Genomic DNA, 13,038 nt, shown 5'->3' on the forward strand with positions numbered 1-13,038 from the left:
TAAAAACAATGGGAGGGCAACCTAGGCTATGAAATCAACCCCACCCAATGGACCAGAATGTGGTCTAAAGCTCCCTTTATATCCATATCAGCGAAAAGAAAAGAATTCACTATGAAACTCGCTAACAGGTGGTAACTAACACCACGGGAACTAGCACTAATACGCTCACCAAAATGCTGGAGAGGGTGCATCTCCACAGGCACATACCTCCACACGTGGAGGGAATGTCCTAAAATCCAATTCTTCTGGACATCAATCATGCAAGAAATAATGCAAAATAACTAAGCAAGTCACCCCAGAACTGGCCCTACTAAATATCTTCCAAGATAATAATGCCCACTCACATCACAAAGAGCTCAGAAGCATCATAGCCAGATACTGGAGAGAGCTGTTAGGCGTAAGCATAGACCAATGGTATCAAATAGTATGGGAAACAGCTTTATTAGAAAAACTAATGTAACACTACTGTCTCACAACAAATGAAACTGACCTGCAGAAAACATAACTTGAAAAAAGAGACATTGTACATACTTTTGTAAACCAAGAAACCTTTAATAAAAATAAATAAATGGTGAGCCCAGCTAATTTGTGCTTTCCAAAACAAGAGATGAACTGAAGCACAGCCGTCAAAGTTGACATTTCGACAATTTTGGCAATACAGCTTTCCAGTTAAGTACAGAAATGCATATACCCGGGCAAAGTGTGCGTGCAAATGCATATGTGAAAATACATATAGGAAAAGATACCTAAATGCAATATTTAAATGCATTCTATCAGGGGAAATTTTTTTGCAAAAATATGACTATTAAGCTAATTAGAACACAAAACTGTGTATATTAGGAGATAATCGGCCTGATGAAGACAATATCTTGGGGCAGGATGTCACCAACACTCCATGCATCAGGACTGGTGAGGGGCAAGACGATGTTGTCTCCCTGGGTTCCACCATAACTAGCAATCTCTCCATTGAACTGGACAAGAGTATTGGTAAGACAGCTATGGCAATCGCCTTTCCAAAAGGGTATGGGAAAATGTGATGCCAACTGCCAATACCAAGTTGAAGGTCTACCAGGCTTGCGTGTTGAGGACGCTGCTTTATGGAAGTGGGTCGTGGGCAACTTTTTTCTTTTTTAAAAATAATATTTATTAAAGTTTTAAATGTTACAAAAAGGGAAAGAGATAATTCCAAGTTAAACAAAAACATAACAACACATCACAGTAAAAAAAGAAGAGAATAGAAAAAAAAACCCTAGAAAAACAGAAAAATAGAAACAATTAAAAAACACAACGAACCTTCCCATAACTTATCTTTCATTTACTTGTTTCCTTGACCTCCTCGCACCTCCCTTTTTTTGTATTCTAGTTCGGTTAGCTGTTTCAGCAAATCCTTTCCATCTTTCCCAATTTTTATCCTATAATTTATCTTAATATAATGTAACTTTACCTTTCCTCCTTTCATCCATTAACAATCTATTTTTACTTAATCCTTTATAATATGACGTCCAGCGCCGAAGGCCTTCTGGCGGTTCCCTCATTGTGAGAAGCAAAGCTACAGGGAACCAGGCAGAGGGCCTTCTCGGTGGTGGCGCCCGCCCTGTGGAACGCCCTTCCAGCAGATGTCAAGGTGATAAACAACTACCTGACATTCAGAAGACATCTTAAGGCAGCCCTGTTCAGGGAAGTTTTTAACGTGTGATATTTTACTGTATTTTTGGTTTTTATGTAAGCCGCCCAGAGTGGCTGGGGAGGCCCAGCCAGATGGGCGGGGTATAAATAAATTATTATTATTATTATTGTTATTATTGTTATTATTATTATTATTATTATTATTATTATTATTATTATTATATTTCCGCTAAAGCCACATAACTTCATTCCAGCCTCCTTCTAACATTCTAACATTCCTTAATTTTACAATGTTTCTGTAAATAAACTTTAAATTTCTTCCAATCTTCTTGTCATGGGCAACTTACAACCGTCAGAAGCGACTCCTCAATGGTGCCCAGATGTGCAGCATCAGGAATATTTTGAGCATCACATGGCAGGACAGAGTCTCAAACAAAGATGTGCTCCCCCAAGTCCACATTCCCAGCATGTTCACACTCCTGTCTCAGCGATGTCCATGCTGGCTTGGTCATGTCAACAGAACAGAAGATGGCAGGATCCTGAAGGGTGTGCTCTATGGGGAGCTGGCTTCATGCACCAGGCCCGTTGGCAGACGAACTCTGTGTCACAGAGATGTTTGCAAATATGACATCAAGGCTGGCAACATCAACCCCACCGGGTGGGAATCCCTTGCAGACAACCACTGTGTCTGGAGAATTCCACTCCTCCCGCGCTGCAGATGTGTGGGATTGTTACATGTCACATGTCTGTTTACATTCCAGGACAGATTGTTGGAGTCTCATGAGCGGAACATCCGCTCTGTATTGCGTTTGTGTTCTCTCTCCGAGAAGAACAGCAAAGAGAGAAGCCATGTTTTCTTTGTCCTGATATATGTACAATAAATGTAGCCTAGTATCCACGCCTCAAGCCAGATCTGTTGTGTGTTTACTCTGCTGAGTAACGTATGCTCACGCACAGCAGCATGAGTCGCAGACGTCTGTCGGAGGAGGGTGACTGATGGATCTCCGCAGCGGCAAGGCTGAGAAGGGAGACGCTCCAGGCGGGGTCTGTCTAGCTGGCTTTCCATCCCATGGTTCTGACAGCCAACAACAGGCTGCGAAAAAGTTTTTCAGTGCGATTTTAAAACAAACCAAGGCTGACAGTGAAGCAATGCCCAAGTGAATGGCTCAGTTGTCAAACCTTCACAGCACCCATCAAAACCAACCCTACATGTGCCCACATCTCCCCACTTGAACCACTGTGAACGGTGGAATTGGCACTCTGCAGGTGCCACGTAAGACCCCGTCCCACATTTGTAAGAATGAGATTGCTGAGTGTGGCATCATCTACATTTCAGAACTCCTTGCCTATTGGTATCAAGCAGGCGCCTTTTCGGCACCTGCTAAAAACATTCTGTCCAGATACTTAGAAGATTGGTGTGAATTTTAACCTGTTTCAGTATTTTAACTTTTTGTGTGTTTTAAAGTACTATAGATTTTTCATGCTTTTATTGTTTTGTGATTTTGTAAGCCACCAAATTTCTCCCCCACCCCTACTTCTAAACAGGTGTGGACAGGGTTGCATCCTAAGCCCACCTTTTACCTGGCACCTCAGAGGCACAGTCTGGAGCACGTTTCTGCAAGGGGAGCCAATAATCCATCTCCAAAGAGCAGGCTGGATCAGTCACCTCTTTAAATGGATTTCCAGAGGAAGCTAGTGAAATCTGGCAACGGAAAGGACATGTTGAGTCAGCAGAAGGACTTTTTTTTAAGACACACCAATGAATTGCTAGAATACGACCAGAGATGCTTCAATCTGACCATATTTGGCCATACTGCAAAATGCAGCCATTTTGCTCTTTGCCCTGAGAGGCTACGGGAGGTGTATTTATGATATTTCTTTACTGCACACGTGGTTTCCAATAAAACCATTTTCAACAGATAAGCTGAGGTATAAGACCAGGGGGCAGACTGGATAGGAACAGGTAAGAGGAACGAGGAAGGAAAAGATTTTGCGTTTACTGGGATCCCCGTGAGATTAACAGCAAAGGCGACCGCATCTCCGTCAGGTAAGTATGAAACAGGACTCAGCACCCACGGTTTCTCTGCCTGATCCTTCCTGTTCTGTTTGTTTCCTTTCTACTCTGTAGAATTACAGAACTGTAGAGTTGGAAGGGACCCCCAAGGGTCATCTAGTCCAACCCCTGCAATGCAGGAATCACAACTACAGAATCCCTGACAGTTGGCCATCCCACCTCTCTTTAAAAAACCTCTAGCTTATGATCAGAAGCAAGGTGAGCTGTGCTGGAGGCTGGGCGAGGGAGGAAAGGAAAGGCTGTAGCTCAACGGGAGAGGACCTGCCTTGCACTCAGGTCCTGGGTTCAATCCCAGATAGGACTGGGAGAGGCCCCTGCGTAAAATCCTGGAGAGCTGCTGCTGCCCACCAGTGTGGACCACCCTGAGCCAGATGGACCAAAGGTCTGATCTCATACAGGGCAGCTTCCTGAGCTCCTAGGCTAAATTCAAAACAGCAGCCTGAGCAGTTGGAGGGGCCTTGGCGCAGCAGCCGAGCACAGATGTTGTTCCTGGCATCCCCAGGTGGAAAGCAGCAGTTGTTCCGGAGACCCAAGAGCTGCTGCTGGTCAGGGTAGGCAATGCAGCCGGCTAAATGGACTGACGACCAGACTTGGTATATGGGCAGAGTTTTGCCTAGAGAGTAGCTGTAGCCTGTGGTCTGAATCGGAACACAGGAATCATTTCCAAGAAGCCGTAGGACTGAGCAGCTATGCAGGAGCAACTGGAGAAATGGTCACAATCGTCCCTAGACCCTGAACTTCCCACCTTACATTCCAGGGAAATGGGGTACCCACCAGATGCTGCTGAACTACAACTCCCAGCGGCTCCAGCTAGCACAACTAGTAGGGCAGCTATAGTCCAGAAACATCTGCTGAGCCCCATATAGGCTACCCTGTCATGATTACTTATTTCACGGTTATGCCACCTTTCCTTCAAGCAGGTGTGGGTGCCATACGTGCCCCCTGCCCTGCTTGAATCTTCACAACAACTTTGCAAGGTAAATTATCCTGAGAGACAGTGACTGCCTCCAGGTCATCCGGTGATTTGAACCCAGACATTCCTGGTCCTAGTCCAACATAACATCTGGATCAGGAGAAAGCTTTGGACCGGTGTCTGGATGCAGTGCTGGACTGGGCGAGGGCCCAACGTCTGTACCTGACTCCTAGGAAGATGGGGGATCTATGCAAAGGTAGCTCCCATGTTCGGGAAACTCCATCCACCTGTTCTGGATGGAGTTGCACACCCTCTGAAGAGGCAGGTGGGACGACATGGAGAAGATCTGGCACCATGTCTTCTAAAACAAGATGCAGGTGGCTCCCAAGAACATCTGGTCTTGTTTAGCAAACATGCAACAGTGAAACTGTGTGGTCTAGTTACCCCTGCTTCCAATTTGTTTTTATTTATTCATATACCGGCACCCTCATCAAATAAATCATTTGCTTTCTCTTCTGAATCTTCCGACATTCAGCTTCATTGGATGTCCACAAATTCTCATGTCACAAGAGAGGAAGTAAAATTTCCCCCGTCCAATTTCTCCACGCTATGCACAATTTGTTAGAAGTCTATCGTGTTGCCTTTCTTTCTTTAAACCAAAAAAGGTCCTAATGCTAATTTCTCATAGGACGGAAATATCAAATACTTCAGTAATAGAAAAAGATTTTTAAAATACTAATAAATTAAGCAGTTCAGAACTATAATTAAAATGATTGGCTAAATGTAAAGGGACCCCTGACTGTTAGGTCCAGTCGTGGACGATCTGGGGTTGCGGCGTTCATCTCACTTTACTGGCTGAGGAAGCAGGCATACAGCTTCCGGGTCATGTGGCCAGCACGACTAAGCCGCTTCTGGCAAACCAGAGCAGTGCACGGAAACACCGTTTACCTTCCTGCTGGAGTGGTTCCTATTTATCTACTTGCACTTTAAGGTGCTTTCGAACTGCTAGGTTGGCAGGAGCAGGTACCGAGCAACGGGAGCTCACCCTGTCACGGGGATTCAAACCGCCAACCTTCTGATTGGCAAGCCCTAGGCTCTGTGGTTTAGACCACAGCGTCACCCACCTCCTAAGGAAAATGACTGGCTACTCAAGAAAAATTAAAATGACTGCATAAAAATGTAACTGATGGGGCAAATACGGCTTTATATAATCATAGAATTGTAGAGTTGGAGGGGGCCGCAAGGGTCATCTAGTCCAACCCCTGCAATGCAGGAATCTTTTGCCCAATGTGGGGTTTGAACCCACAACCCTGAGATTCAAAATCTCAGGCTCTAGTGACTGAGCTATCTTGAGTTGTCATAAAAAAATACACATGCGCTTTTCCTAAAATGGGGGAACAACCTGGTAATGAAAATGCTTATTAGTGTGATGTGAAACTTTTTCAGAAAACCTCTGCTTCTTTAGAATGGGCTGAAGTTTGAAAGTGACTGCAGAATAGTTTTAGGGAGAGAAGCACTGTGACTCCTCACTCATGAGAATGGGTGGCCGTAAAGGGGAAATAGCAGCTTTCTTGCCTTGCCTTTGGGCAAGAATGGCAATGCAGAGAGAAAACAGGCAGCACTGATTTATCAGGGAGAGGCAAAATGCATCTGTCTGTGCTGGGTAAGTTGACCAAACCAGGGGCAAATTGAGTGGTGCCATCTTAATTCGTATTGACACCAGAATGCACCTTTGCTGTATTGTTCTCAGGACCCTCTGGCACATTTCTCCGTCAGGCGAACCTCTCTAAATGTGTAAAGTTGATGTGTATTCCAAGGAGTAATTTTTTTTGTATGTGTATGTACTTAAACGCCAGCTTTGTTTGCATTTGGCAGATCTCTTAGCTTGATTTGTTTCTTACTTCTGACTCATATGGATAATTCTAAAGTGCATTTTTAGAGAGTTGTACTCTCAAGGTATATGAAGCTGGAGAATACATTAGTGTTGTATAGCTTGTCTCTAATCTCTGTTGTCTAAAGTGTCCCCGCCCTTGTCCTAAAGCAGCTGCCTGAAGTCTGTCCTGTCTTGCATTCCCTACAGATCCATTCAAAATGGCGGAGGATGAGGTTGCCGCTCTGGTCGTGGACAACGGCTCCGGAATGTGCAAAGCAGGATTTGCAGGAGACGACGCTCCACGGGCCGTGTTCCCCTCCATCGTGGGGCGGCCCAGGCACCAGGGGGTCATGGTGGGGATGGGCCAGAAGGACAGCTACGTGGGGGATGAGGCACAGAGCAAGAGGGGAATCCTCACCCTGAAGTATCCCATCGAACATGGCATCGTCGGCAACTGGGATGACATGGAGAAGATCTGGCACCACACCTTCTACAACGAGTTGCGGGTGGCCCCCGAGGAGCACCCAGTCTTGCTCACAGAAGCCCCTCAGAATCCGAAGGGGAACCGTGAGAAGATGACGCAGATCATGTTTGAGACTTTCAACACGCCAGCCATGTACGTGGCCATCCAGGCCGTACTGTCGCTCTATGCTTCTGGCCGTACCACCGGGATTGTCATGGACTCCGGGGACGGGGTGACCCACACGGTGCCCATCTATGAGGGCTATGCCCTGCCCCATGCCATTAAGCGCCTGGACCTGGCTGGTCGTGACCTGACTGACTACCTCATGAAGATCCTGACTGAGAGGGGCTACAGCTTTGTCACCACAGCCGAGAGGGAGATAGTGCGGGACATCAAGGAGAAGCTCTGCTACGTGGCCCTGGACTTTGATCAGGAGATGGCCACGGCCAGCTCGTCTTCCTCTCTGGAGAAGAGCTATGAGCTGCCGGATGGGCAGGTGATCACCATTGGCAACGAGCGCTTCCGGTGCCCCGAGGCCCTCTTCCAGCCCTCCTTCCTGGGCTTGGAGTTGGCTGGCATCCATGAGGAAACCTACAACTCCATCATGAAATGCGATGTGGACATACGCAAAGACCTGTATGCCAACACAGTGCTCTCTGGTGGTAGCACCATGTACCCTGGTATCGCTGACCGGATGCAGAAGGAGATCTCTTCCCTGGCCCCCAGCACGATGAAGATCAAGATTATCGCCCCACCAGAGCGCAAATATTCGGTGTGGATCGGGGGCTCCATCCTGGCCTCTCTCTCCACCTTCCAGCAGATGTGGATCAGCAAGCAGGAGTACGATGAGTCTGGCCCATCCATCGTCCACCGCAAATGCTTCTAACAATCCAAGCAGCCAACCTCTTCTGGCCAAGTCAATATATATTGGGGCCTTGCTTTTATCTGTTGAATTCTGTCCTCTTGCAGGATATTTAGTATTTATCCAGTTCTTGATTTGGCTCCTGCATTGGGCAACCTTTGTCCACCGCTTTGCCAAGGCTTGTCCACAGCTGCACTCTTAATAATAATAATAATAATAATAATAATATATTTCTACTCCAGCCACTCTGATTGATTGTGTACCACCTTTGCCTTTTCTTTTTTATGATTCATGTGGAGTTCAGTACTTTATTACTATACATTTTCTCTGTCAAACAAAACAAGCCAATAAAGTCGTGCTAAATGAAGTAAAAATTGGTGTGCTTCTTGTAGTAAACGACTCTCTTGATAACCACAACTTTTTGGAGCTAACACCTAACATGAAGCCCATCTACTGCTCAGCGTTGCAGCAAGCCAGATTGGGGGTACAGAGAGCCACACTTGTGGTTTCTGCTTAACTTCGCCCCATTTCCTGCTGCCACAACGTCCAGAGTGAGTAAGTAAGTAAGCCTGGTCAAGACCGGGCTAAGGGTGGCTATCAAATATCAAATACATTAAAACACAATCAAACAATTGATTAAAATACAGCTTAAAAATTAGAATCAGGATAAAATTAAATGACTGCTCATGAATTACAACCATGGGGTCGGAGACCTCAAGTATTCATCAGGACCAGCTATCCATGTTGGTCCCACATGAGCTGATAAAAGGGCCAAAGAGGTAACTTACAGGGTCCCATAGGGTCAAACTGGGCCCAGACCGAAGGCCAGGCGGAACAGCTCTGTCTTGCAGGCCCAGCGGAAGGATGTCAAGTCCCACAGGGCCCTAGTCTCCTGTGATAGAGCATTCCACCAGGCTGGGGCCAAAGCCAAAAATGCCTTGGCCTTGGTTGAGGCCAGTTTAACCTCCTTGAGGCCCGGGACCTCCAAGATATTATTATTTGTGGACTGTAAGGTCCTCTGTGGGGCATACCAGGAGAGACAGTCCCATAACACGAGGGTCCTAGGCCACATAGGGCTTTAAAGGTTAAAAGCAGCACCTTAAACCTGACCCTGTGCTCCACTGGGAGCCAGTGCAGCTGGTATAGCACTGGATGAATGTGGTCCCGTGGCAAGGACCCCATAAGGAGCCTCGCAGCAGCATTCTGCACCCGCTGGAATTTCTCGGTCAGCTTCAAGGGCAGCCCTGCATAGAGCGAGTTACAATAATTGAGCCTGGAAGTGATTGTCGCATGGATCACTGTGGCTAGATGAGGGCAAAAAAGGTAAGGGACCAGCAGCTTAGCATGGCGAAGGTGGGAAAATGCCGCCTTTGCTGTAGCTGCAACCTGCACCTCCATAGAGAGGGAGGCGTCAAAGGTTACACCCAAACTCCTGACGGAAGGCGCTGGCACTAATTGAGCCCCCGCAAGAGATGGGAGTTGGCCCCCCAATCAACAGATAAAGCTTGGTGTCATCAACATATTGATGACAACCCAGCCAAAAATTCCAGACAAGCTGGGCAAGGGTGCGCATAAAAATGTTAAAAAGCATCAGGGAAAGGATTGTGCCCTGCGGCACTCCACACACCAAGGGGTGCTGCGACAACTCCTCCCCTAGAGCCACCCTCTGTCCCTGACCTGAAAGGAAAGAACGCATCCGTTGTGAGGCTTTGCCCTGAATCCTAAAGTTGGTGGTAAAGAGCTGAGTGGTAGTTTGGCTCAGCGCCGCCTCTGGACATGGGCCTTATGGTTGGTCTCGCTCCTAACAGACCACGAGCTGTAACCAAGGCTCACTTGTTTGCACTGACGCAGGACTTACTCTGAAGAAGTTCCCAGGGTTACATCGGCTACAAATACAATCTCCCCAGTGCAGTTTGCTCCCTAGAGGGATCACGCCTCACATCCCCCAGCTTTAATCTGAGACATGCCTGCTCTAAAAATTCGAGAATGTGATAAAAATGAATGCTAAGATGTGAATTTAGCAAAGGGGAGGCCTAACTTATGAATATGACCTCTGGCTCCCATCATCCCTGATCACTGGACAAGGTGGCAGCAGCTGGAGGAAGTACCGGTACCAACCTTTAGGGGGGTAACCCAGAATATAAAGCTCCATGTGAGTCAATAGTCGGCATCATTGAGCAGTTTATTTATTAAAGATTGCATTTATTCATCTCAAACGTCATAATCCATCCAATTCAAACCCACCTTGCGATATCTGTTTATTAGCTGGATTTAATCTGCCTTTTAACAAGTGCCCCCAAAGTACTTGAACAGACAAATTCTTATAAACCACCATACACTTTGCCTTACTAGAACACCGTTTTCTAAAAAAGGATGAAGTCTGCTGTGAAAACTGGTGAAATGGATGAAAATAAATACCTGGGAGAATATGTGCAGGGAGAGAGCCCCAGAATTTGGGTTCCACAACAGAAGGGCCCTGTCTCTAATAGCCACGGGGCACATTTTATTTATTTCATTTAAAAGGAGAGACATCACCTTGCCAACAAAGGTCCGTATAGTTAAAGCTATGGTTTTCCCAGTAGTGATGTATGGAAGTGAGAGCTGGACCATGAAGAAGGCCGATCGCCAAAGAATTGATGGTTTTTGAATTATGGTGCTGGAGGAGACTCTTGAGAGTCCCATGGACTGCAAGAAGATCAAACCTTTCTATTCTGAAGGAAATTGGTCCTGAGTGCTCACTGGAAGGACAGATCCTGAAGCTGAGGCTCCAGTACTTTGGCCACCTCATGAGAAGAGAAGACTCCCTGGAAAAGACCCTGATGTTGGGAAAGATGGAGGGCACAAGGAGAAGGGGACGACAGAGGACGAGATGGTGGGACAGTGTTCTCAAAGCTACCAACATGAGTTTGACCAAACTGTGGGAGGCAGTGGAAGACAGGAGTGCCTGGCGTGCTCTGGTCCAGGGGGTCACGAAGAGGCGGACACAACTAAATGACTAAACAGCAACAACAGTATTGTGATTCCTGCATTTCAGGGTATTGGAATACTAGATGATCCGCGGGAGTCCTACAGTCAGAGACCTTCAGGGTCAATATTCCAACCCCCTGTAATGCAGGAATCAGCTGGACAACATGCTGGCTGCAAACACCGAACCGGCTGATCCTGGCTGCCCTCCGTGCCGGGCCTTTTAGCATCGCATATCTTTCTCTCCCACTTGGGGATCGAACCCGCAGCCTTCCAAGTGCGAGTTTCAGGCGCTCTGCCTCCAGGCCACGGCCTCCCACGAAAGGGGGCGCCATAATCTGAGCGAAGAGCTACTGGCGCGCGTGCGCACTACCTCTGAGATGCGGCTATCAACGCTGCTGCGCCACGAGCCGTTCATATTTCCCGGAACGGACTAATCCTGACGCCCATTGGCTGTTGATTATGGAGTCCCGCCCGCCCACTCCTTGGCCCCGCCCCTCTCCCTCCTCGGCCTGCTTCTTATCGGTTGCTATGGTGATTTTGCAAAAAGAGGTGCCTGCCCCGCACTCTCAGTCTCTATGGTTGAGTCCTCGGTGGGGATCTTTCCCTCTTTTTCTTTTTCGTGCCACCTTCATTTTCCTTTCCCCTCACTTTTTCCTGCGGAAACAGAGAATAATTACACAAAAAAACCCTCAGGCAGAGATAATAAATAGCAAACATTCTACAAATTTTAGTCCAAACTTCCGGTCGGAAGTGTCCCGTCTATGGCCACAGGGGTCACTCTAGCTGCCGTCTCTATGGCGGGAGAGGCATAGAGATGGCAAGGGCCAGAGAGTATCGGAGAGCGAGCCATAGGGAAACGGAACAGAGCGTCGTCTCCGGAGTCGCGTGACGCGCCTCTCGAGCCGTTCCATTTGCAGGGAGGGGGGAGCTTCTCCCTGGAATAAGCTCCACTTAGCCTAACGGGTCTCCCACCCTCTCTTTTCCCCGATTATCTTAATTGTTATTCATTTAATAATTAAAAAAACCCGTCTTTTTTCCCTCAACCCGGAAGTGGTTGTTCGCCTCCCGAGTCCCCGTTGGTGACGCTGCTTCCGGTGCTCTGTCAAACAGGTCCCCCGCACCGCCTGTGTCCTCCGCTTCCGGTCCGGCCGAGGGAGGGACCACGGGACGGGGCGGGGGTGTTTGGGGGCGCGGCTGAGGCGGCGGCTGCTGCTGCTGCTGCTGCTGCTGCGCGCGAGACCCGCCGGAGCGGGCGGTTGCCTGCCTGCCTGCCTCCCTCCTGGGCTTCCTGGCTGTTGTGGTCGCCGCGCTGAGGTAAAGAGGCGGCCTGTCGGCGGGGGTGGGAGTGAGGGGAGTCGCGGGGCTGCGGGAGTTGGCTCCGGGGAGCGTCTTGGCGCTGCCTCCGCCCGGCGAGAAGGGGCTTCCTCGCGAGTAAGCCGGCGGCGCTTCCTCCCTCAGGTTCGGGTTGCAGAGCAGCTGCTGGTGGCTCCGGGCGCGCGTCGACCTGGCGGTCTCGGCGGGGCTTCTCTCAGGACCGTGGCGGGGGCCTTGGGCGCCCCCGGGGAACGCGGCTCGCCCGCAGCCTCCGCCACGCGTTTTTCCCCGACCCTGACTGAGAGGAATCCCATCCTGCTGCGCGCTCTTACTCTCGAGGAAGGGCCGCGGGGCGCCTTTGGGCTGCTCCACCTCCCACTGACTTGAACAGTCGTTCCTATCGGGAGCCGCTTTTGAGGAGGGATAAGAAAGTTCTCTATAGTCTGTGTAAAAAAGAGCTAAGTCTAAAGAGATCCTACACACGAATCAAGTAACCCCCTATTTATTACAGTGGGACTTATTTTCTCTGAGAGGGTTTGTGTCTCTGTGTGTGGAAAGCATACAATTTCGTAGTGAACTTCAGAGGGTGTAAGAAATGCCTTTTCTGGGAAGGGAAGTGTACAAACTTTCACCATTGCCACAGTTTGAAGTTGAAGAATTCTGGATGCTCAGTTGTCTTTTCTACTTCAGTTGAATGCACCATATCCTGAATCTGCTGCCACCAATTGAATTCCACTTGGGATCTAGTGTCAAGGGGGTGAGAGAACTGTTTTTAGTTGTGGCCATAATTTTATAGACCTATAACATTATAAAGCTTCTGTGATTAGAAGCTAGGATAGGTGCAGCCCAGAGAAGTCTACGGAGAAGTGACTGTTGAGCGCTCTGGTTGTACCAGTACAAACCATTAATTCATCAGATGGGGCTAAAGCTTACTATAGGAGATAAG

At 48.2% G+C, this 13,038-nt stretch overlaps 2 protein-coding genes and 1 pseudogene across 4 annotated transcripts in view; 2 read left to right on the forward strand and 1 right to left on the reverse strand.

Annotated features, from left to right (window-relative positions):
- LOC307224656 (actin, cytoplasmic 3 pseudogene) overlaps nt 1-13,038 on the reverse strand; it is a 39,626-nt pseudogene that overhangs the window by 26,367 nt on the left and 221 nt on the right. The window lies entirely within an intron of this gene.
- Nucleotides 3,532-7,853, forward strand: LOC307224653 (actin, cytoplasmic 3). The gene is made up of 2 exons (XM_079991700.1): nt 3,532-3,673; nt 6,694-7,853. The coding sequence occupies exon 2, from the start codon at nt 6,705-6,707 to the stop codon at nt 7,833-7,835; it is 1,131 nt and encodes a 376-aa protein (XP_079847826.1). The 5' UTR covers nt 3,532-3,673; nt 6,694-6,704; the 3' UTR covers nt 7,836-7,853.
- Nucleotides 11,980-13,038, forward strand: part of ARID3B (AT-rich interaction domain 3B) — a 57,686-nt gene continuing 56,627 nt past the window's right edge. The window contains exon 1 of one of the 2 annotated variants that reach the window (XM_079991604.1): nt 11,980-12,092. The gene's annotated coding sequence lies outside the window, so the exon portion shown is untranslated. Of the gene's footprint in view, nt 12,093-12,188; nt 12,210-13,038 lie in introns of those variants that run through there. The other variant, XM_079991605.1, reaches the window with a different exon arrangement.

Source organism: Podarcis cretensis (assembly GCF_951804945.1).
Source record: "Podarcis cretensis genome assembly, chromosome: 9".
Classification (NCBI taxonomy): Eukaryota; Metazoa; Chordata; class Lepidosauria; order Squamata; family Lacertidae; genus Podarcis; species Podarcis cretensis.

What these genes read in the sequence shown, in the direction of transcription:
- LOC307224653 (XM_079991700.1), top strand. Translation starts at nt 6,705, where the DNA reads ATGGCGGAGGATGAGGTTGCCGCTCTGGTCGTGGACAACGGCTCCGGA.